Source organism: Amphiprion ocellaris, chromosome 4, assembly GCF_022539595.1.
Source record: "Amphiprion ocellaris isolate individual 3 ecotype Okinawa chromosome 4, ASM2253959v1, whole genome shotgun sequence".
In the NCBI taxonomy this organism is placed as follows: domain Eukaryota; kingdom Metazoa; phylum Chordata; class Actinopteri; family Pomacentridae; genus Amphiprion; species Amphiprion ocellaris.
In genome coordinates, this window is record NC_072769.1 from 34,182,281 (window position 1) to 34,208,657 (window position 26,377).

Here is a 26,377-nt window from a genome sequence, read left to right on the forward strand (position 1 = left end):
ATTAGCTGCGTAAATACCATTATATACAGTCTATGGTAAATATGTATGTGAATCGCATCATTGGCTGCAGCAGCCAGTCACCGGTCACTCACTGACTCACATTGAAAAATAGCACAGAATGAATTGCTACGTTTTGATTTTATTTACAATTTAGATTGGATTTCTTTTTTGTGCACAGCGCAGATTTTCTGTGCGCGGAGACCGTGTCAGCAGTGCGCAATTGCGCACATGCGCAGCTTAGAGGGAACAGTGCACACATCCCTCATGTCCACATTTTAGCCAGAGAATACCAGGGTTCAGAGGAGGAGCAAAATAAGCCATGAACATCAACTCAAAAAAAACCATCCCTCAACAGTGGAGGTGGTCTTTGAAGCCACTTACAATGCAGTCCTGAGATCCCTCCTCAGACAGAAAACAACCTTTAAATCTTGACTTAATAAACCCCAACAACACACAAATGACCGCAACATTTCTGAAGGTGCTACCACAAAAGATGACTCCCCATCAGTCAGTTAGGACCATAGACGTGTACAAAAGATGGACACCACTCACTGATTTGCGGACTTCAAGACACTATTCACATCCAAACTACCCTGCTTTATCGTCTATTTTCTTCTAAATCTGAAAAAAAAAAATCCAAAATGAACATTATGCTACACTGTTCAAGACCTGAAACTAAAAACTAAGCCCATTAACTCACGAGGAAAATGTTTACTGAGGTAATAACTCGAGTGAGAATTTTGGTCATTTCATTTTCTCGTAGACTTTGATGCAACCAGATTTCTTTTTCCAACCAGACAAGTCGCCCCCTGCTGGCTGTCAGAGAGAATACAGGCTTAAGGACCAGCTGCAATGGATTGACTTTTCAAACCATCTTATGGCCATCTTTAATACAAAGTCTGTGGATAGACCTGAAGAAGTCCTGATGTCATCATTTTAGCACCTTTACAAATCAGCCAGAATGATGCAAGAACAAAGTTTTCTAGACAGATAAGACCAAAATAAACCTTCACCAAAGTGATTAGAAGTCAGAAAAGTGGTAAAAGACAGAATGTGTCCATGATTAAAGCCATACCGACTCTTTGGTGACACCTGGAGGTGGTCATCTTGAGGTTTGGGCATCTATGGTTGCTTCTGGAGTTAATTCACTTGTCTGGGTGGGACTTCTCATCCTGCAGCACAAAAAAAAGAACCCAGACACACTTCCAATCGAACACGGTTTGTATCAGCAACAGAAAACCTCAAACCAGTCGAGTCAGTCACCAGATTTAAACCTGGTGTTCACTTTTACTGGCTGAAAAGGAAACTTAAGACAGACTGATGCTGCAACAAACATCAGCTGGAAAAGCATTTAAAAAAAAAAAACACCAAACACTTAGTAATATTAGCGGGTCATAGACGTCATGCCATCCAATGCCAGACTTTTGCACTTTTATTTCTTTTGACGCTCATCTGTTAACTTAGTTTTGCACATCAGAGAAAAAAGAGGAGCCAACATTAAAATGGTTGTTTGTATAAAATGACAAAATGTCTGCTGTGTGAATGCCATAAAATAAAAGCTAAAGCCAGTCGCTCTTGTGTTTACATTTCAAATTCAGACAATTTAAGGTAACAAAAAAAAGTTCATGTTTCATTCCACTGTAAAGCTTTTGGAGACACGTCACATCACATAATAGTAGTTTTAATGTATAATTTTATGAAGTAAATAAGTAATTACTGCTGTCAGAACATATTTAAAAGTTAGGTTTCCTCAAAAGCTGAGACATAGAAACTTCTGAAATTAAGCTGTCTGGCTTGAGCTTTACATTGCCACCTAATATAACTTAGTGTAAGAAATGACATTTGATTTAATCGTGTCAACATTGAATTCAAATACTCTGCAGATTTTTGCTTCTGTTTTCAGGAGCAGTATCGGTTTAAAACCCAACCAATAAAAGACGTAATAAGAAGGAGAGACACTGCAGGTAAAAAAAAAAAAAAAGAAAAGGTTAAACATTTTAATTAAAAACTAAAAGTAATGTCAATTACTTGCATTAAGTCAATTCATTTTTGCATCACAATTTCAAATATGCAAAGTCGGCATGATTGAATTCAAATTGCAGTAATTAGCATAAATAAAATAACCATCTTGATGTGTATTTTGGATGAAAAAAAGCCTAAAATATTTAAATTCAATAATACCTGTCGTGTCTCGTCTTTGTAACAGAGAATAAAAACAATGCAATAACTTAATTAGTGACTCACTTTACATAAGATTCCAATAAAAAATGTTTTTTTAATGCAATTGTGACAAAGGTCATTTTAAGGCCAAAAATTATTCATCACCATGCTAAATTCTGTATTTTCCTTTCACAGTAGGTTTGTTTTGGCTGGAAATTACGTAAAAGATGACAACAGACAGTAAGAAGTTGAAATTTAACTAGTTCTAATTTTTTTTTTTACTGAAAATGTAAAGTTAAAAGTTCATGTTTCCTCAGTTAAATTTTGTTTTGTTTTTTTTTTCCATTTCCAGCCAAAAGAAACCTACTGGTGAAATACAATTTGACTCTGAATCCAAATTTGCAGGTGTGTGAATCATTTTGGGCTAAAACGTGTCAGCGCTCTCTAGTGGACAGGCTTTGTACTGGCAACATCTAAATAATCTTAAAAAGTCGATAACGTGATCCATAAAACGTCAAACAGAAAGAAGCCACAGATCCTTAGTCATTTATGCCCAGACTGTATTTTATACTCAACAATGTATGCTGCCCAAGCAAAATAGAAATATTACTTACAAATGTATTATCGAAAGGCACGGCATCAAAATACAATTTGACATGCTTTTTCTATTCTTTTTAAAACTGAAGTAAACATTCAGAGGTTGACCCATCTGGCCTGTCTGTCAAAAATACAACAGCCGTCCGTCACAGGGTGAATACTTAGCTCAGGGCTTGCTGCTTTCATCCAGTCAGATGGTGTGAAAGTGAAGTTTCTACTTAATGTACAGTACTAAAAATCAGAGCATCATGTGTCCTCCACAGCCTCCCCAAAGGTCTCACATTTGTAACATTTTCTGGCAAAAAAGAAAAAAAAAAAAAAGAACTCTCCGCCCTTTGTGCAACAGAGGCTACACCTTTACATCACTGTGCCCCCGTACATAAATATACATATTAAATATACATTCGGAGGAGCAGGGAGAAAGGAGCATGCAGATTTGGTCCACCTTCACAGCAGCCAGCTAAAGAAACAAAACAAAACAGAAAGCATCAACCCATCCTGAGAAAACAACACTGACCGCTGGAAGTTTTCCCCAAAGGGCGTGTAGAACTGGGGCTGCTTTTTGGCACATTTAAGTCTTTCTTTCTCCTTTATCTAATAACCACCCCGCACACCTGACTGGCTTGTTTACCTAAATTCACATCTCCACCCCTTCAGAAGCGATCTAGAACATTACTGTGAGCTGTGCATGGCTTTAAGTCTCCTAATACAGATTTTTACACATGAAAATATTCCAGTTTTTAAAAAATACAACAATAAAAACTTAATAAAAAAGGTGGATGTGAGCGGGATCGTCCCCGCCGGTCCACAGGAGGTGCAGTTTCAGCTTGTTATACAGTAGATCTGCCAAAACATAAAAAGGCCCAAACGCAGGCGATAAACCCTGAAATCTGTCGCTCTGGTCGCTGTCAGATGTTGTGCAGATGTTTGATGCTCCGTCTCTCTTCCTGGTTTGTGTCTTCTGACTTGGGGGAATAAAAGATAAAACCTGTAATACTTTTCATCTCCGTGTAGGTGTGTTTTTTTCCCCTCCAGGTTCATCTTGACAGTTTACTAATGACTCGAATGAGGGCGGCGTTTTCATCCTTGAGCCTCTGGTTGTCGGCTCTGAGGTCCCCCAGAACCTACAGACACATCATCAAACATCAGTGTTTATAGCTTTTACACGTTAAAATGATCATTCTGGTTCATTTACACCTGGTTTATTTGGGATTCATGTGGCTGTACGGGTGCTTTTTATCATGCTGAGCTGTCTCCTCCGAGCTGCAGCTACCCAATGAGAAATCCTTTGTTCTATAACGTCAGTTTTAAGTTGCTGCTGGGATACGGCGTAGCTCTATTACCTGTGAAATGAAACTGACACTCTCAAAACTGCTGCACTGATCGGACATGCCACCATATAAAAGGCTTTCCCGAGGAGAAGCCTGTGTTTTGTCAATCTAACTCCTCTCAAATCGTCTTCGTCTCCTCGTGGTGCATTTAAATAGCTGAACAATCCTCTGTGATGGCAGACGGGGAACAGTTTCCAGGTAGGGGTTTGATTGGTGTCTTTAACCATGTTCCAACTGTGGTTTTAACAGATGCTTGAAATAAAATTCATATACTTATCATTATATGCCTGATTAAATAAATATCATTTTTAAAAAAGAGTCCTGAGTTTAACTGGAAAAATAATCTGCATGTGGTCTTCTACTGTGAATTTTATCACCTCATCAGATTTCTAAACTGAATTTATTGCATTTATTGAATAATTGAGACTTTTTAAATGTTTTTTTTAGAAAACACCATAATTATTTAACCACATTTTATTTAACTAAAATTCCAACAAAGTCATCGATGTTAAAGGTCTCAACTTTTAGAAACGAATGAAACTGATTTGAGCTGCAGACATTTGTTCGTACATTTAAGCTAAAGCTTAGATATAAAAATCTTGTGTCATTTTAGTGGTCACAGAAATCCTTCCACAGTCGAAGGCAGTGAGACATTTGAAGACATTTGAATATATGGAAAACAAAGACATGTAAAGGTTGCTTTAAACTAGCTTCTGTTCTATTAAATGATTTTATTTATTAATATTTTAAACCTCTTTTTCTATTTTTTATGCTTTTTCATTCCTAGTTATTTTTATTGCTGTCACTATTAGTAGTTTTTATCATTCTAATTTATTTATCTATTTTTACATAAATACATGCAAATGTTTTAAACAAATCCTTGTCAGTTTCTAAAGTATTTGGTTGAAAATATTGAAGACACTGTGAGAAAAGCCATGTGAGTGCAATAAGAAGAGAATGAAAAGGCGCTGCGATTTTGTTGCAGTCAACAGACAGAGTAAAAACCCTTCAGGTGTTTTAGCTTTAGCCTGATAAGTGAACGTATTAAAGTCCAGCAACACACAAGTGGCATCATACAGATTTTGCTATGAGCATCTTGTTGTTCTGTTGCTGTTATTTAGTTTTCTGTATTTATTCCTATTTTAATCTCATTTGGGATCAGAGTGTGGAACACTTTTACCTTCAGCTCATCTTCCAGTTCCACTGCTTTCCTCTGGAGGGCCAACTTCTCCTGCAAACCAATACAGTGATCATCAAACACACTGCGGCTGCCAGACAGAAAAAACTGTTCATCTGAGAACAAGTTCTGACAACTAGCTGTCTGACAGCCAGACTTGATGCACCGCAGAGCCTGCAGAGCTGTTAGCATGCACTCATTCAGCTGGCTGAAATGTTATCACACCTTCTTAAGGTTGCAGTAAATTCAGAGAAGCATCCACAGCTTCAGGGTTGCAGCTCGAGAACAGGATGTAAAAGCTTTGTTTCATTTGCAGTAATAAACTTCTAAACGATAAAGACCCGGTAAAGAAAGCGAACTTACAAATCTCTCCAGCTCCAGCAGGGCCGGTCGCTCCGTGCTGCCCTCCTGACTCTGCCACAGATAGAAACAGGATTCAATCATCACTTTATACAGACAACTAGAAAGAAAAATAATTTTTAGAGACTTTAGAGAGCTGCAATGAAACAATAATTTGTTGAATAAAAACTGAATTCTGCCCACGTGTAACCAACCCTAGAAAACACCAAAGCTGCTCTACATATTATAGATTGTAACCTATTTACATTTTTACTACCTCTACAAACAAGTTTTTTTTTTTCCCCACACATATTTGTAAATCAATGGTAGGAAGATGAATGCTGGATGTATTTTCTAACATCCTGCTTCTCTGTTTACCGGTTGAGTCCTGCTGTATTTATTTTATTGATCAGTTATGATTTATTTTGCTCTGTTATGTGGAAACTCCGCCTTCAGTTCACCTGTAAACATTCACGTGACATTTTCATCGTGTGACTGTTGATTGCAGCCACTAACAGTTTGTTAGTTTTCAGTTTCAGGGTTAGGGTTAGTTTTTTTTAATACAGTATCTGCTGAAACAATTTAAACTATTTTAAGAATAAATTTGATACATTTTCTGGATAGAGCCAGTCATCACACATGTTTGAGACAAAAAAACAAACAGAAAGGGCTTGGATTAAACTATAGATAAAACATGAATCTCTATTTCTAAAAAGGGAAAAAAATGTGTTATTTTGAAAAGACCTGTCTTATTTTCTTTTATACATTCATTACTGCTCGTAACAAAGACAGATTAATTGGTAGCATGCTTGAAAATAATTGAGATAATCAAGAGTCAAACCATGTCAACAGTATTTAATAAGTAGCAATAAATCACAACATAACAAGAAAGAGAAGTCTCTGATTGACGCTGTGTTGCTTTTGGAAGTTGTGAATCATAAAAATGTAACTGTGGTTACAACTCGGTTTGTTGTGGCTGATTCAGACAAATATCAGAGCCTGCAGAGCATCTGTCTTTCATAAAGTCACACACAAACACAGTTAAAGGTCAGATGAAGCAGCAAACCTGCCGAACCTGTCGGAGTCTCTCCAGCTCCACTTTGTTTTGGCTGAGCAGCAGCTCCATTTCCTGCAGCTTGTCCTTCAGCGCCAGGTTCTCCTGCAGTACTTTGATGTACAGCTAGAGGAAAACACACACAACACAAACTGTCAGAGTGCAACAACCTGAACATTAAACTACTGTGGAGATCGTATCTGAGGAGAAAAGCTTCATGTGTGCAGGTGGTTGATGTTTCAGCCTGCCGGGGTTTTCTGTCCGTTTCTCTCAGGAGCTTGTCAGGCGTCATTCCTGTCCTGGATAGTCTATATTTCAAGTGCAGCCCTCAGGTGTGTTTTTCAGGTATGTGTGAGGAGGGTTGGACACGTACCGTTCTGTAGTCAGCGGACGAGTCGCCCAGTTCACTGCCACTGCAGAGACGACAAGAGATTTTAAAAACAGCAAGACGGGGAATCTTCTACATAACATAAGGCTATAAATCTGCCATTTACACACACGGTTTACAAGTACAACCACATATTTATTGGCAGCTTCACTGCAAACCAGAGAGCCGTACTACGGAGCCGGTTTGACAGATTCAGGCTTCTTTGTGTAAGTCGGCTGACAAGAACTAAAACCTCAGTCACAGATAACAGGTATATAAAGGTGGTGATGAACTTTCTCTGTTAACTCAGGCTTTAGTAATGCACAACTTTTATCGGTTGACAATCTCAGGTGTTACTTTCATAGCTAAAAACTGCTGCATCAACAGCCTTCAAGGATTACCACATTATTTTTGGCGTTGGGAGGAACAGACTTCCTGTAAACACCACCAAGTTTTCACAACTTTGAATTAGCCTCTAACTTATTTACTGAATGTTTACTCTGAGTCAACTACAAACTAAATGACACCATGTCAATGAAGGCGTCAGTGTGACTGTATTTTGTACTAAAAAGTCGAGTGTAAACTTTGCAAACAGCACTTTGTGTATCACAGCTCATCAACCAACGGGTCAGATCATCTAAAAACAGCAGCTAAATTTTCTGTTTTATTCCTCAATAGCTGTTGTGCTGGATCTTCAGTTGATATATTTTCAGAAATCATATGAATACAGGCAGGTGCAGCGCTTCAGTATAAAAAAAAACAATTTAAAATAAATTAATATGCTGCAAATACAACCTTTTAATGTTTATTTAGGAAATAAATTAGGGCTAACAAGGCTGCAGGTAGAAAGAACTCAGTGGTTGAGGTAGTTCATCTACAGGTAACTTGCAGATATGTTGTTTGGTACAATTTCACTCGACCAAGATTTCCTTTATGTCACTACAGCCTTAACATAAACAAGAATAAAACAGCGAGACTCACTAAGATGAGTTGTTACTGTTTGTTTCTTCCAGTTGAGCATCGTCATCGTCGTTCTGAAAAAAAAAAAAAAAAAAAAGTCCAGAGTTAGACGGTGAATCTGCAAGAACCTCTGACAGGTCTTACACGTGGTGGATAGATTCACATAAAGATAAGACAAAAAAATGTAATATTCCCAAAGGATAAAGATATTGCTTGAAAGAAACAAAATGACATAACATGAGAAATGTATTTCATTTATATATTGTCATTTCTTATGGTGAGCCATTTTAGGGTTTTTTTTGTTTATTATTAACAATATCAAGCAAAATGTAACACTTCTGCAAACACATTCATTTACATTATTACATAATTTAGCTAATGTACAAACTGTGAGGTTGCTTAAACGCCCTTAGAGGGTCACGGTTGAGTTTTCGAGAAGCATGACAGTTTCACACTATTCCAAAGATCTGCAAGATATGCAGCTTTATGCAACAACACGTGCAAAAAAGATCACAAGCTACTAAAGATGTCAACAAAGCTTTAAAAAAAGCTGTTCTGTTATTGTTTAACCCTATAGAAAATATGTTTTTGCTGAATGTAAACATATTTATTAAATGTAAAGTGAAACATTGTGAGCATTTTTTTTTTGCTTTAGTTTTGATGATTATGGCTTATAGCAGGAAAAAAGAAATCAGCATCTCCATAAAGCTTAAATAAAAATGTACCTGTTTCAATTAAACTACAGAAAAACAAAACTTTTTTTACAATGTATAATTTTTTTGAGCAGCATCTGTATATACCATATCTTTTCCATCTTTTTTTATTAAATGTCTCATCTTGTGCCTCTTTCAGCAATTTAAGTAAAGTCTCAAATGTCTCCGTTCAGCTCAATTTTTATGCTCAAAATACTTTAAAGATTGCTCAGATGACTGTATAGCTCCTGGTTTTAGTTCTGTTCTAAATGGGTTATTTCAGTGTCTGTAGCTTTAAAACAGATTGCTAACCACGATACTGGGAGTGCATAAAAACTCTTGCGTTCACTTTTGCAGCCAACATTTGTCGTGCTTTGCTTGTTTTTGAGACATTTTGGAGTTTACATAAGCAAACTTACAGAGTAAATAAATCTGGTGGACTATGAGGTAGTTGCTCATTCTGAATGGTTCACCTGGAAGCAGTGAGGGGACAGGATTATACAAATACTTAGATTAAAGACTATTGCTTTTTCAGTTTCTAATTAGAAAAACTGAAGAGAATTCTGAATGGCAGGGGAGCAATGGTAAGCAAAAATCACTGTTCTCTCAGCTTATTTTTTACATTTGCAAATTTTTAAGACACAAACCACAAACAAGGAATTTTACAATATGGGACTTTTATTCTGCTTAATCCCCCCCCCAATTTCATTTAATTATCTTATTTGTATGCAGTGGTATTTGTTATATTGACCTATTTTGTAAAGTTTTCAACATTTTTTAACTGTACGTCTCCAATTTTGCTTCTACGTTGGCTTGACCAGCCGTCTGTCATTCAGTGGTCTTCAGAGTATCCTCCTTTTTTGGCCTGTCTGTAAAGTCATCTGTAATCTCAAGGTGGTTTAATGAATTACTAAAGTTGCATATCGTTTACACTGAGCAAAAACAAAAATCTGTGACTCAGTTTTTAAAGCTGCTCCATTAATTTAAATAATGTCTTTAGTGTCATTTTAAACAATTCCTGTAATTAAATTTGGCATTATCTAGGATCCATACTGGAGTTGAAATAAAAGCTCTGCGAGTTCTAAAGCAGAGTTTAAATGCATGTCATTAGGGATAAACTCACGTTGCATCACAATGTTGAAGCATTTCAGTGTCACAAACATTTCAGAAGAAACATCAATCCTTATGACTTTCAGCTGCAGAGTTCTGCTTTTTTAAACACACTGCTCATCACACCTTCGGTTACATTATGACAAAGAGGAACTGGTCAGGCTGCCCTCTCACTTACTTTCAGTACTTATATTTGTCTGCAGAAATGAAAAAGCAAGTGTATTTGTTTTCTGCTATAAAGTGAACTTCTCCTAGGGGCTGTTTAGACAAAAACGTCCCATGTGATTAGCAGTGGAGTTTGCACCATGTTTGTGATGTCTCTTACTTCTTCCAGCTGAATGATGCCGGTGGATCGTCTCTCCGTCCTCCCTCGTCGTCTGTCTCTCACTCCCAGACGTTTATCCCCCTCCAACTCCAACGGCTTCACCGGGTCTGTATCTGAAACACATGGAAGTCGACACAGGACAGTCAGTAGTTTGTAAGACTTTAAAACGAGTCAAAAATGTAATGAGATTATGGCCAAGAAGATTTTTTTTAAAAAAATAGTGAAAATTACATAATATCTTGTCCAGAGATTGTGGCTGGAGAGTTTTGGTTTTATTTTAAGTATATCTGCATAAAACAGATTAGCTTCCAAATTAAACTTTGTGTGATAAAAAGAAGCCGTCTTATCTGTACTAATTTACCTCAGATGGGGAAATAGTGCAGTTCCCCAATGAAGAAAACCAACATGGGTGGAGTGTGGGAGGGAGGACTAAAACTATGATAAACAGGTCAGAGGAGAAACCACTCAGTATGTGGTAGCCACTCAAAATAACCGCAATGAACACTCATCACTCAGAAGCACTAGCCTGTAAACTGAAATGAGAAAACCGCGTTTCCTTTAAAACCCTATTCTGAAGAGCACTCCACCCAAAAGCTGCTTCATATATATTATTTGGTATACTTGTTCTTACAGTAAATACATGTGACGCTCAGACCACAAGACCAGAAAGACATCATGATGATATTGGACTGCTGAGGCAGGTGACTTTAAAAAATGAAAATAAATTCACTCATGTGTGATTTAACATTAGATAACATTAAAATTATGATATTAACAAAATCATTTAATTATACAAGTTTCTTTTTAAAAATTTGGCATAAGTAAACCATTTGCAATAACTAGATTTTGTAAAAGCAAAACAATGTGCACACCTTGGTGCAATCAAGAAACCATTAGACTCAGCTGTGACCAACAGTCAAGTGATAAAAATTCGAGGACTTTTCACTTGAACTGCAGGCTGTCTTTACACAGAGCAGAGAGGAGACAAAATAAAAATGTAAGCAGCAAAATATCTATAGGATGTAGGGTCACTGTTTTTACTACAATTATTTTTTACTAAAAGAAAAACCTTGTACATGTTGATTCCTGGTTTTTCAATTCTTGTAACAATCAATAATCAATGAAATTCAACTTTAGGTTTTCATGTTTTTATGATTTGTGCCAATAGAATTTGTTACACTCCACAGAAGACATGTTTGAGTTCTATCTTTTTTTGCTGCTATACTGCAGTAAAAAAAAAACAGAGACTAAACTGCAGGCTGTGTTCACACTATACCATAGTTGTTCCACTGTCTGACAACAGCAACAGAAAAATATGTAAATAAGAACAGCTTTATTGAGAATTCAGCTGTATTAAAATAGTACATGTGAGCACTGAGAGCAGGAGAGAAGTAAACAGATGTGAAGTGAGTTTTCTCTTCAGGCTTTGGTGTTGCTGTGCTCTATCATCCAAACACGGCACAACGTACAAGCCATCTTTTCATTCTGTGATAACACTGGTCTACAAAATTTTGGGAAGTCTCTGCTTCAGAGATAAAACTTGCTAAATCTTATGTAATTTGATACAATTAAGTGAAAAACAAACATTAAAAGTCTTAGTTGGCTACTCTTTTCAAGATACTTAATGTTAAAGTTTTATTGCACAAATGCTGGGGATCAACAAGGGGTGAGTGTTGGACATTTTTCTTTCCTGGCTCCAAGGACTGTCGTAGCGGCCAGTCTTTCCTAACATAGTGAGATTCCCTGGCTCGGCTGTCACGTTCACATAGAAAACAGCAGTACTTTGTATATCCACCCTGTAGCCCAAGTACGAGTGCAACCACTTTCAAATCACCGCAAATCTGCCACTGATGTTGCTCATACTTTATACACCTTAAGAGCTGTTTCATATTTTCATATGTTTCCTTCATATGAACGGCATGACCAACTGGAATGGATGGCAAAACATTTCCATTGTGGAGTAAAACTGCTTTAAGCCTTGTTTTGGATGAATCGATAAACAGTCTCCATTCATCTGGATCATGAGTGATGCTAAGCGCTGTCATCAAGTCATTGATATCGCTGCAGTAAACCAGATCACCTTCCATCAGAAAAAACTCAACCAGACCTTTTTGGCGATCACGAAAGCTAGAGATCCTGACATCACTCTCCAGGAGATTCCATTGTTGCAGCCTGGAGCCCAACAGCTCTGCTTTACTCTTAGGCATTCAGTTCACTCTGAGATATAAGGTGTGGTTCAGGAGAGGAATGTGACAGCCTGAAGTCTGGATCAGCTGATGTTGATGGCTCAGGACTAGCTGCATCCTGATCATCATCTTGGTCATCATCAGTGTCCAAGGAGTAAAATTCTGGTGCATCAGGAACTGGTAGGTCTTCTCCATGAGGCACAGGGCGAAGAGCTGATGGAATATTAGGATATTGCACTGTCCATTTTTTCTTTCTGGAAATACCACTTGCAACTGGGGGTACCATACAAAAATAACAATCAGTAGTGTGATCTGTTGGTTCACGTCAAATCATTGGAACTGCAAAAGGCAGAGATTTTCTTTTCTTGTTGAGCCACTGGCGTAGATTTGATGCACATGTGTTACAGCAATAATGTGGGGCCCAGCTTTTGTCCTGGTCACCTATTTTGCATCCAAAATAAAGATGGTATGCTTTTCTCACCATTGCTGTTAGAGTCTGCTTTTGTGATGCAAAGGTTACCTCACCACAAATATAACAGAAATTATCTGCATTGTTTACACAGTTTCGAGGCATATCTGCTTCCAGAGTTAAAAAACACAAGAGTTCCATAGAAATATCAGGTCCTGGCAACTTTTCAGTTATGAAAACGGCTGCATGGGAATTATAATCCACAGGTCAACTCGTGCTACTGATCAAGAAATATCTCTACATTAATACATTACCTTAACTTTCAAGACACAGGTTTTCTGCAAGTAATGTGTCAAATACATGATGCTCAATCAAATTTCTATTCAACATGATAGTATTCTTGTTTGGAATCACTGTTTTAAATCGATTATGTCTCAGACAAATATATTCCCATTTGAAATGGGACTCGATTTCTCATTAATTTTCAAGAAATTTCACAATTTGACCTAATACTGTATCTTGAAAACTATAGCTAATTGGCACTTCTGACTTATTTTTTCTTTAAAAGTGACCAAAAGTTAGTAAAATTTCACTACTCTTATCCAGGAAGCATTTTGCTTGTAGACCAGTGTAATTTGAACTTCTCCCAGACTTTTGAAGCTTTGTCTTTATAGAAATTTGTACAATGAGCCGAACTGAACAACATTTAAAACTGTTACAAAAAACAGGCAACTCTTAAAAATATTGAAATCGATGCATTTTCAGTGTCTACATCATCAGTTGAGCTAACTAATTGTGGCAGCTGGAATCTGCAACCACACACCCGGATGCCACTAAAATCTACACACAGCCCTTTAATGGTAAAAATGACCAATCAAATTATTCAGAGACTTGTTTACAAACATAGTCGAGTCCAAAATGAGTCTACACACTATATAGTGAGCTTGCCATTTTATAGTTCTGTCTGAATGTTAAATTACCAGTGTTACACATTATATAGTGCAAAGTATCCCACAATTCACTGTGAAAGTAGTGTACAGTCAATGGTCACTAATCAGCAAGATGTATCATGATGCACTGCATCAAAGGAGAACATCAGATGGTCAAGAGAGTCAACTGTGGACAGGTGGGATTTTCACAGATTTCTGATGACTATTTTATCGTGTTATGATGTATTTTATTGTGTTAACATGTATTTTATAGTGTTACAATGTATATTAAAATGTGTTAAGATGTATTTTATACCGTCAAGACATATTTTACACCATTCGGACATATTTTATGTTAAGATGTATTTTATTGCGTTGACGTATCTTATTGTGTTAAGACATATTGTCTACAGAATATATCTTTTCAGTACGTGTAGTTTGTCAAAATTACAACATGCATGAAACAAATCCATGAGTTATGGCACAAAAATATTCAATTTAAAACTTCCTATCAATATGTTTAATGGAAACAAAGTGACGTATTACAGCACAAACAAAGTAAATAAATAATTTTAAATTATTCATTTTGGAAAACACGTCTATTATAATATGAATTCATCACAAAAATGTCACCCGGTTAACAACCAATGGGCAGCATCTATCTGACACGTTTTAATTGAGCGGTAGCAGTGACGTAATTAATAGCGCTGAGACTCAAGTAGTGTCTGAATGTGGTATTTTTGCAGAGGAGCTCCCTACATAGTTCACTATATAGCACAGCCACAGGAAGGGAGGAGGGAATGAGTGGATGATTTTGGACACAGCTGAGAACTAAGGTCAATTTAGTAATGTTTTGTCCACATTTACCTCTTTCAGCCGGCGTCACAGTGACGATGGGGCTGACAGGTTGGATGTTTCGAGCTGGAGGATCAGCAGTCTTTGCCACACTCTTCTCTGCTTCCTTTAGGTCAGTCAGAGTCACACCCTGCAGCACAGACCAAAGAAAAAACAGAGGCGTTAAGCACGCTTGCTGAAAATATGTCGCCTTTCCACGCAGCTAAACATTTGAACCTCAGGTATGCAGCTGTTAAAGTTACCTGGAATACCAAGTTTAACCACGTGATTACCCAGGAAACGATTCCAAGCCCTGTTCGGGCAGGTTGTTGCCTTTCAAAATCATAACGTGCTACTCTGTTTGCTCAAGTGCTTAATTATCCACAACATCTATAGTGCAAACACTACAGAGATTGTTAAGTCAATACAGGTAAACAGTGACCACTTTTGTTTCAAGTAATGTGGTTGTGAACTCTTGACTATAAAATGCAGGAAAAAAAATATTTACAGTTATAATTAATGCATGGTCCTTGTCACTCAACAAAACTAAATAAAGTATAAATAACTGTAAAAAGGCATTAACTTTAGACGACTCCCTTTCTTTACTAATACTTGGGAAAAAAGCATGAAGTGATAACATTAGCGCAGGAAAAATTGTTTTGGCTTAACTTAGGGTCATTCATGCAACCTCTCTTTTGTGTCTAACTATGTAAGTGTGATAAAACCTTCACCAGCGCAGAAAACGAAAAGGATTAATTTCTTAAAACACCTCTTCAACAAGCAGAAACTTGCTTTAACTGTCAGCCAGCCTCCTGGTCACCACCGGTATGCTTCAGATACAATGCATTCTTCAGGCTAATATCAAAATATTATGATAAGATAAAATGCAACAAGTATGACTGTCTGAACTAAATAAATACATTTGTGATACAAAAACCAAAACTCTTATCTTGGTCTGAATACATACTGCATGCTGGCACTGTAATAAAAAAAGAGTGTCCTAGTGATTTTACATCATGACCTGTTTTTGCTACTTGACACAAAAAGACTCAGGCAGTTCTTAATTCAATCAATTAGTAAAGTGTATCTTATCTTAAATCTAGTTCTTTTTATCTTATATCTAGTTTGCGGTACCTGTGTGGAGCGTCGAGACTGGCGCATTAGCCGAGAGCGAGCTTTCCTCTGAGACTCCGACTCTTCATCTCGAACTGGAGCCTGGAATCTAGAAACACAAAAACACTCACAAATTATTTATCACGTTTATATCATATGCATTTTCATCATACATCTGTCTGAAATCATAAAACCTAGATGCAAGAGGATTGCAAACACCTAAGCAGGAAACCGATAAACTGCATTCTATGGCTGCACGATATATTGTTCCAGCATTGACAGTGTGACGACCACAAAGGTCACAACGTAATAAACTTAAGAAGTCCCAACAAGCTTTTTTTGATGCTTAAAACAGGAAGAAAACTCACGCAGCTCTCAATCTCGGTGACAAACACTGAGTTTGTAGACATGCAGGTTCCACATGTGCACAACAAAATGAGTGAAAAACAGGAGAGAAACACTGAAGAGGAAGATTGCGTTAGAAATGAAACGTAATGTCAGAAGTATAGAAATATTTCGGCTACAGAAAGTAAAATGTTGCCCAAAAACAGGCTCTCTGTTAGCAGTGTCTAACAGCCGTTGGCACTACACCAAATAAACATGACTGATTTGTTCAATCATTTAAATCAGCACCAAAGAGCTCTTAATCTGAATGAAAAAAGCAAAAAAATAGCAATAAACAAATTTTAGACGCCTTTTCCAGTGTTACACCATGTTCCAGGAAATTACTGATGCATTAACTTTTCACCTTACGAAAGACAACCAATTAGGTTACCAAAGAGAGGTTTAAAACATTATTCGGTCACTTGATGAGCGGTATGTAACAAAATCACACACCTATTTTTCTGAAGTTGCCACCACACAGCTGCATGAAAACTGAGTTGTCACAAGGACAAATAACTGAAAAGACACAGTTTTCAAAGCGTATTTTACCAAAATAATCACACAAGTAAGACCATCATAACAGAGATGAGCGAAGCTGCTTGTGGCCTCGACATCCAGAAGATGTGGTAAACACGTTAAAGGCTACTGCTGGCCACAGACTGCATCTTACAACTATTAAATTCTACCCATGTTACGTTTACTAAGCTGCAGAAAAACAAAATACCGCAACATCAGTCAAATAGTGTGCGGCCAACTGCGTACTGTGGATTACATTCTGAAGGAGGCTGTTTGTGCCACTACACATGGGTTGCAATCCACCTCTACATGTACAAGCATTGTCTGTGTTTTAAGAATTCCATCATGGAATAGTCATCAATAGTTATAAGGCTATTTAACATTTTGCAATTCAAAATCACAAACTTGTTACACAAGGAGACCTAGTATGGTTTCGTCTTACACCAAAAGTAATCAAATTTTCAAATAATGAGGCTAAAGTATGTAAAAAGTAGCCAGTTTGATAAAAACTTCAGGCTTTAGACTGCTCTGGACATTCAAAATTCTTATTTGATATTTTATGTACATATTGCCAATGCCCTTACAAGTGCAGAATATTGCAGCCAGTATGCATAGAACTGGGAGATATTTATCAAAATATTGTCCCTAATGCTTGTGTTAATGCAAATATCTGTCTGTAGTGCACTGTGGGCAGCTCAAGTTTGTTGATGCTCACGAGACACCATGATGTATGTTCTGCTGTGCACAGGACTGTAGGTCAGAAAGGTCAGAAAAGCACGCAGAATTGCAAGCTGCAAAATGCGACCAGATTTAGTAGAGCATGCTGACATTTTTGGTTTTTGAAAAACTGTGTACTGGGGCATACCAATTCTTTTTCTATTTCTCATGTGTTTCAGTCACAATACAACCGCAAGGGTACAGTTCACAAGAAACTGGGTGCAGGCTTCCTGAAGCAGGCCAATCAGAAGAAAGTGGGCTTTTTAAGAGACAGCAGCTAAAATAGCTTGTTCAGGCAGACAATGAACTGGGGGTCTACATAACAGGCTGTCTGACATAACGAGCACCTCTAGTGGAGCCCCCGAGTGCAAAAAAAGAGCTGCAAATGAGTGTCAAGCAAACAAGTAGCGGTGAAACATGAGTATTTTGTGTGTTCTGGTTGTTTCGTACTTGCGTCTGTCAGCGTTGGGAGTATTGGGACTCTCGGCTGCAATGTCTCTTGTCTGAGGAGTCGGTTGGACTCTGGCAGTGCGATTCGCTTTGTCCTGCTCCTTGTCCTCCTCCTCGTCTTTCTCCTCTGGCGTCTGGACCACGTAAGAGAGAATGAAAAAGGCAAACAAACAGCAATCAGTCGTCAGAGTGGAAAACATAATTAATGTCAGCACACTGTTGAAATTTAGTGTTTTGGGCTGAAATGAGAATAGTCCACAAACAACCTGAACTGTGGCATGACACGAATTGGATGCTCCATTATCAAGCTGAAAAAACGCAAAATCTTTTAACACACCAGCACAATATTTGCACTCCATCCATGTTACTACTACAACAAAAATTAAAATAAAGTTGAATATATTCACTGTTCTGACACAGTAGAGAAGATTCAGCGCTCACTGCAGATGGTGCTTGATTAAGTAGCGTGGCAGGAGCACTAGGAGCAGTGTAACGCTGCACAAAGGCACTACATCTAATGGGATGGCAGTAAAAATTAATACAGGCACATTTTTTGCAATATAAAGACACAGACTTGAACCTATGTGATTGCATATCACCATTCGTCTTTTTGAAAATTCTTCTTTGGCCGCACAGTGTGTTATGCTCATAGACCGTACATAAAGATGGACATCATGACATCTCCCCAAAAGTGAAGCCAAAATATCTCGGAAATGGGCTCTGGCATCATCATGTTCAAACAGAATCTGTGCAGTGATGAGCTGGTGGTGGGGGCGTAGTACAACTGCACAGACATCGGTTACAAGTGATGATGCAAGAGCCCAGTTCCAAGGATTTAGACTTCACTCATTTGCACAACAGGAAGAAACAGTAGTGCAGCCCATTTTGAAGCAGTGCAACATATTACCATATGCAATAAATTACTTTTCATTTCCTATTTAGGAGGCTACCATTAACCTCTTCTGCAATACTGATGCTGATGTATCACATTTAGTCATGCAGCTTTGTACACCATGCATCATACTGTGTATTGCAACACTTTTCTGAAACAGACAGCTACTGTGTGATTTCCTGTATTTTTACCTTGTCAGCAGGGCTGACTGTAGATGTGGTCACACTCTCAGTGTCTGGGCTGGATGCGGTGGAGCTTTCTGGGGAAAAATAAAAGAGAAACAGCAATCTTTGGAATCAGCACAATGACTTACAGTAAAATGAATACTAATGGACAAACCAGTTTACCTGGGCTGCCCTCCTTCTCCTCACTCAGCTCCAGTCCTCCTGAAACTCCCCTCTCTTTAGACTGGTCCTGTACGTTCATCTTGTCTTTACTGCTCATCCTGCAAACTGAGCTCCTAAGAGGAAACAAATGGAAACAGATGTTGGCCTCAAGAGACTTTTTTAGGTCACATTAACCTAAAACCCACAAGTAGGTTTAAAAACATGCTATCTTTTTTACTGTTTGAAATAACACCATTTATGAGAGGAAGAAAGAACTTTCCAACAGCTCTTGAACTGTTGCTGTGAATTTCAGCTTGAGGAAAACTAACCAAACTGAAGCTTAAAATCATGATATTTCATACCTGCTTTAAACATTTAATGTAATAAAAAAAAAATTCTGCACTCCTCAGCACAATGGTGAAACTATGACTGACTCGGCCATGTCCCACAGTCACATGAAAAATATTCAAGGAATTTTCAGCTGAACTGCGCACTGTGTTTACAAAGAGCAGATAGGGGACGAGTACTGTAAAAAATTCAAAAATGTAATAAATAAATGCTGTATGGCTCAAAAATGCTATACAGAGGAGCAAGTTGTTGAAAGATACATTCAGCATGGTGAAACACTTTTTTACAGTGTGAAAATTTCCTAATTTGTACAGCTGGTTAAAATGTAAGTAGTACAATATCCGTAGTATGAACAGCCACTACGTGGACACTTGGAAAATGTTTAACATGCCAATTCCATTTTTTTTTTTCAATATTGCTAAATAGTCTTCAGAGATACTTAACATTAGTTTTTTTTTTTTTAAATATATAATTTACAGTATTATAACTCATACTGTACACAATATATGATTGACTTTCTCTACTTAGAGTCGTGGTTGTGCTGTTTCCATAGAGACACAGGGCTAAAGTGAAAATCAAGGTGATACAATCAAATAAATGTCCAGAAATTGTTTTGGGCTGAGAGTTGATTATCAAGCACCTCTTTTATATATATATATATATATATATATATATATATATATATATATATATATATATATATATATATATATATATATATATATATATATATATATATATATATATATATATATATATTCTATTTAAGTTACAGATGATATTAACCTCCGCCGCTTGTTTTGTGCATTCGCAGCATTGGGGCCAGCTTGGTTTTGCCTATCCAATATGGACCGTTCATTACGCCACTGAAACAGAAAAAGACAAACAGAGATGCAATCAAAAATAATAACAACAATACTAATAATAATATTTCAATTACATAAAGTAAATCAACAACAGCAAATAAACTATCTCATACATTGGCTTGTTTTTGGGATAACTCCTCCAGGAGCTCTTCAACGCTTTCATCAGCTACATCAAATGGTGTCTGACCCTGCAAAGTTCATGCCACGGAGAAGAAATCGACACAATTAAACATCAGATTAAAAGCACCCGGAAATAAATTTTCAAAATTCTTTATTATCCAGTCCCCACCGCATTGCTGCGAGCCTCCATATTGCACAACTGCTCAGCCAGAATGCGACAGGCCTCGCCTTGGCCCCAGTGTGCTGCAGCGTGTAGAGGCGTCCAGCCGTCGAAGTCTATAGCAGATACATCCAGCCCACACTGACAGAGTATCCTGGATCAGCAAAGAGACAGACACAACTTTTTGAGACAATGTGAAACAACTAAAATTATTCTCTGGCTATTCAATCCTCAAAGAAAATAGTGTTTCTAGATTTACAGCATAGATAGATCACAGAACAAGACAGAAATGTTTACTTCAGGGCCTCTAGGTAGCCTTTAGCTGCAGCTACGTGCAGTGGGGTGGCTCCAGTTTTTGGGTGTTGAACATCAGCAGGTGGGCCTTCAGTCAGCCAAGTCCGGGCATCTGTCATGATCTGTTCCTCCTCTACACGCTTAGCTGCATCCAAGTCCACACCTGGATGAAGAGAAAATATATTGAGCTGTGTCCACACCATGAGGTGCATTCAGTTTGGCTAATTATGGTTCCTTTTAGAAGTATTATATCCCACAATCTTCACACAACTACTTCTGTCACTTTATGCAAAACCAAGTGCAATACATTGAATGCCTTCCAGGAAAGCTTGTCCTAAGGTGTGGACCAGTATCGCTACTTGACACAGGCATAAACATTTCAAAGAAATCCACATACCAAATATTTTACGCCGGATATAGTCAAAAGCCCCTCAAGGTATCCTGTTAACACCCCAGAACAGGTATTTAGGGAGAGCAAGATGGGGTCATCTTTCAAAATGAATGGTGACTGAGCCATAACTACAATTTAAATGCTCTATGGGACATAAAAATAGCATGTAAAGAATCATTTGACAAATTTCATTAAAAAAACAGCTAAAATATTTGGTGACATTGCCACAAAATAAAGTTCAAAAGTGTTTTTGCCCACAGGTTAAATTTCCGCTACACATGCAAACAGTTTCCGACACTACACTTGCACAAGTCCAACAACACAATCAGCGAAAGTTGTCTGGTTTGGTTGCTACGATTGGCTTCTAGAGGGGGAGGACCAGGACATTTGTCATACAACCACCGTCTGTCCGTGCTGTTCCACTGGAAAACTTAATGACGCCTAAGTTTAAAATCGTATTTCATCAAAATTACTTCATTCTAGAAGTCTCATTTAACAAATGGTCAAAAATAAACTGTCTGCAACAGCCATACTCTGTAAGTAACTAAAAAATTATGCAATCCTTGGTACAGCCAAGAAATTATTATCAGTTGGGACCGACTGTTCTGGGACAAAAATTCAGGAACTTTTTGGCTGAACTGCAGGCTGTGTTTATACAGAGCAGATAGGAGGTAAGTATGGAAACAAAATGAAAATGTAAATAGTTAAATATTTATTGTATGCAGAGCCACTAATTTTTCTTGTTGTACTGTTTCCATAGAGGTGCAGGATTTTATGTTGCAGTAACAAATAAGCCCACAGTGAGTAAAAATGAGACAGGAACAAATAATGTCCAGAAACAGCTTCACGGAGTAAATTTACCAGAGAATATACAGAAATAAAACACAAACAAATAGTCCTAACTGCACACAAACAAATGATGTGATATACTGTTGTGAAAGAGCATCCCTCACCCTGTCTCTGAGTGTAATCCTGAAGGAGGGACTCCGTCGTCTCATCCAGAGCAATGTCCAGAGGAACATCACCATCACAGTTCACAGCAGAAAGAGATGCTCCCTGCTGCAAAAGGAAACTGACAAAAACAAACAGATATATTCAATCTGAATACCACTGACAAGGAACAAGAAACTATAGAGAAAGAAAATACATCATTGTTAAATCGTATGAGCTGCATGCATTTGTGTGCCACACCAGCCCACTCATGCTTTAGCTGACTTGTTGTGCTGCCAAACACGACAACAATGTTAGCATTGTTGAATGCAGAAACACTCTGGCACCCACGCTGCACTCTGACGTCCCCACAGTGGCAAACAGTACTGTTATGCACAGCTGTAATGCTGCTGTATTCTGCTGAATGTTGAGATGAGTACTACACACTCTGCAATGTCAGGGTAGCCACAGGAGGCAGCGACATGCAGTGGCGTCCATCCCTCACTGTCCACCTGGTTCACGCTGGCACCACGCTCCAAAAGGAAGGTCACCATCTCCATGCTGCCATCTATGCACGCCTGTGTAAAAAAAATAATAAATACAACAGTATGTATTATTTATCAAGCATTAACTTCAGTGAAACCTCCAGAGGAGAGACTGCCTCACCTGGTGCAGAGCTGTGATTCCGTCAGCATTGGAGCAGTTAATAATATCGGCCTCATCATCGTCATTCCTCCGTTTGGTGTCTTTGGCCTCCTCCAGCATCACCTGGGCCTCCTCTGTGTCGCCACTGGCACAGGCGGCCAGGAACTCTGCAGCGCTGTCAAACCTCACCCTTTTCCTGGAGACAGAGGATACAAGCTGCCACGTCACTTCTGTTGTAGCTAATTGGCCAATGAAAACCCAGTTGCACCTTCCCTGTAGGAAGAGTCGCCGGTTTGATAAAACTGTCAGGAGGTCCATCATTATTTTCTCATGAGGGCTGCTTCTGGTAATTTTAAAATGTCTCAGACATTAGCAAAGTTCACCAAATTTTCTATTGTTGGCTGCAAGAGTGAACACAAGAGTCTTCGTGTATCTGCATGTGGAAGGCCTGTGTGGACCCTCGCAGACCCAGATGGGTGACCCAGGTACATGAGATTGTTAAATAGTAAAAATAAAGCAAGTTTTGTGCTTCACCAGCTGATTATTTCAGTCTGTGTGGGTGCCCTTCACAAAGAAGGCTCTGGCTGTGTTCAGTTACTTATATACTTTCAAGTACACCAGAAAGAGATTTAGTATTTCCAAATCCACAGTATGTGAAATGTAATATGTCAGAAATACTCAAATGTCCTACTACATGCTGTTTTATTTCGCAGCATGCAAGCCAGCATGTTTGGTGAATTTGTCAGACGACACTATAAGATCAGTATTTTAGCTCCACAGCAGCAGCTTGGAAATGGCTCCGAAGTGACTGCTGGTTTATATGTAGTCTGAATGGGCTGGATTTCAATCACTATTTCATACTTATTCTGGTGTCTGACAACAGAAAAATATGTAAATCATTTGGCTGTATCAAAATGCAGTATATATGAGCATAGAGAGCAGGAGAGAAGCAAACAGATGTAAACAGCAGCTGAGTTTAAGTTGAACTGAAGCACAACATGAGACATGAAAACACGGTAACGAATCCAGTCTTTCTTCACTAGTTTAAATTAGAGTTTCCACCATCTCAGCATTACAGTTTCCGCAGAGGTCGGACCTGTGGCCATACCACCAAAGCCAATGTTAGCCATTTTTGCTGCACAATGCGCCAACACTAAGGATTTTCCCATTACTGTGGTAACATTATCATCAAACATAAAATATTCCACTGGATGCTCAGCTTCTCAGATGCTGGGAATACATGAAGACTCTTGTGTTCACTCTCGGAGCCAAGAGCAGAACATCTGGTGAGTTTTGCTGTTGGTTCAGACATTTTAGAGTTAGCAGAAGCAGCTGTAGAAAGTAAATAAACCAGGTGGATTGAGAGGCAGCTGCTTAATCTGAATAGTTCACCTGGAAGCAAGGAGAGACAGCATTTGCTTTAGTGTGACAGCTACTGGTTGCACAGGTTCTACTAAGAAACTATACAAAATTCTTACTGGCTTGTAAAGCTTGAAGGATATGTAGTTGGGGATGGGGGTGGGAAAATAGTAGCAGTAGTAGTAGTAAGCATCTTCATATTCTCATAGGTTTTATTTTACACCTCCATGACATACAAAAGACAATATAAACAGATCTTTACGATATGGAACCTTTAAATTGTACACAAATTAGTAGATGGGGCATGTTTCGGTTTAAAAGCGATGCTCATTGCTTGTATTATTGAATAATACTTATTCAGGCAAAAATAATGAAACGTATAGTAGAAAAGAAGTCATTTGTCTCAGCATAGAACAACAGTGGTCAAAATGTTGGACATGAAGACCTTCATTAAACCAAACTAAAGCACTTTGCGAGCTAGCTAGCTAGCTAACACATACAGCAAACTCCAGCCTCTCAAATGACCACCAACAGCAAAAATGAACATTAAAGTAGTATTGCTATTTAGCAGCTGGATTGTGTTGAGCTGTGTGAGGTGTTTCTATTATTTTCTCCGCCCACAGCCCAAACCCCCGCACAGCCTTCCTCCCCCATTAGCATACCGTCGGATGTTTAAGCTAAGCTAGCGGGCTGTTAGCCGGCCGTTAATTTAATTCTGGGGTCTCCGTACCGTCGTCTAAGTCCGGGGCTGGACTCATCTCTGTCCAAACACACTGGTTGCTCCTTCGGCGGGTTGCAGAGCTCGGCCTCGGGCTCCCCTTCTCCGTCCCCGGCGTCGCCCCGCCGCCTCCGCCTGGGAACGTCGGACGATTTGTCGGTGCAAGAGCCGGCCCACCGCTTCAGCTGCTCCCGCCGCTTGGTCCTCGCCGAGTCCCCCATTTATCAATCTATCCGCGGAGGACAGTGCTTTGAAAACTAAAATGCACAGAGGTAGTGGCAGACACACCCTCCATGTGTGTTTTCACTTCCTGGTTGTCGCTTCAGCTGCTCTCTTCTCTGGATGTGTACGGAGCCGCGGCTCGTGTCCGCGGACAACGGGAGCGCGCAGAGCTGTGCGGGCCTGCCTGCGTGACGTCACTGTCGCTGTTTTGTAGTGGAGCCTCAGAGGAAATGCAAAAATAGATCTGAGCACTGACAAACACTAACGACTGCACCTCCTGCCATTGTGCTCTCTGAAACTCAGCTTTATGTTTAAATAACACCCAGTAGCTGGAACAGGATGGTGACTGTCTAACCAGGCAGCCTTTATGCATATGTCTTGTCTTTATTAAAGTTTAATAATCGTTAAAGTGATCAGAGAGTTTTCATTTTCAGTGTCTTCTGGTGCTGAGTCACCACTCAACACTATTTTCCGAGATACACATTTCTAGTTCATTAAAGTTATTGAAATCAATCCAGTGTATATGCTTGACAACTGAACAGTTTTACAGTGCATTAAGAAAAGAAACTACTGCCTCCAAGCTGTTTGTTAATGTTGCATAGACAGTCATGAACTTTGTTGTAGTAGTTTTGTACTGTAAAGGTACTACAATATTCTCTATGTGCCGATCAGAAAACATATTGTACTTCAATTGTAGTGCCTTACCAATCTAAGGAGGAGGTCAATTGAACTACAGGCAGTTCATGTTGTCAAGTAGAGAGCATTGTGAGGGTTTAGGTAGCAAAGGGCCCCATGACAAAGACTTCTGTGATGCTCAATAACATCCAGCCAAAACTCCTGTGTTTTTACATTCCAGTGGCAGGTGAAGCAGAGCCGCCTTTCTGGCCTAAATCATGTTTCCATTGACGAAAACAGCAGTATTAGCACAGCACTGTGCTCAAAATCTGTTAATCAATTGAGTATTAGGTTATAATGTTGCTGCCGAGAGATGTCCCAGTCAAGTGTTGTTTTTGCTTTTTGCCGCTATCGAAGTCATTAAAATTTGATTTGTCAATACTGAGACCCAAACTGATGGCATTTTACAAGATACTGCACACTTAAAGTACATTAAAGTTATAAAAATCAACCCAGTCTATGTGTTTGACAAGTGAATAGCTCTGTAATGCATTAGGAGAAAATTTGCATTTGTGTGTCCACGATGTGTCTTGATGTTGCATAGGTGGTTAACCTGTATTGGCTAAATGCATGTCAGAAAATGTATTATAGATTATCTGTAGTACCTTATTGTTTATGCACTGTAGCAACCCGAGGAGGTGGTCAGTTGTGGTGTTAGCAAGCAGATAGTACTGGGTTTAGCTAGGAATGGACACCATTGCAAAGACTTCTGTGATGCATAATGACCTCCAGGTAGAGCTCATGTGTTTGTGATACACCAAGATCAGCCCTGACAGTGCAG

At 38.6% G+C, this 26,377-nt stretch overlaps 1 protein-coding gene across 2 annotated transcripts; it reads right to left on the reverse strand.

The window, feature by feature from the left end:
- Nucleotides 1-2,703: 2,703 nt before the first annotated feature.
- ppp1r12c (protein phosphatase 1, regulatory subunit 12C) lies at nt 2,704-25,080 on the reverse strand. Of its 2 annotated transcripts, none has more exons than XM_023279970.3 (20): nt 24,712-25,080; nt 22,644-22,818; nt 22,425-22,555; nt 22,001-22,119; nt 20,660-20,819; nt 20,372-20,516; nt 20,196-20,270; nt 20,003-20,082; nt 18,890-19,002; nt 18,734-18,801; nt 17,651-17,784; nt 15,605-15,692; nt 14,504-14,621; nt 10,113-10,225; nt 8,007-8,059; nt 7,032-7,071; nt 6,680-6,784; nt 5,629-5,679; nt 5,269-5,319; nt 2,704-3,881 (listed from the first exon to the last, which is right to left on the reverse strand). In XM_023279970.3, exons 1-20 carry the CDS (start codon nt 24,918-24,920, stop codon nt 3,795-3,797), a joined length of 2,115 nt encoding a protein of 704 aa, XP_023135738.2. In that variant the 5' UTR covers nt 24,921-25,080; the 3' UTR covers nt 2,704-3,794. The 2 variants fall into 2 exon arrangements, with proteins under 2 accessions (XP_023135738.2, XP_023135737.2); XM_023279969.3 differs by having other exon boundaries at nt 6,671-6,784.
- Between the last annotated feature and the right edge of the window lie 1,297 nt (nt 25,081-26,377).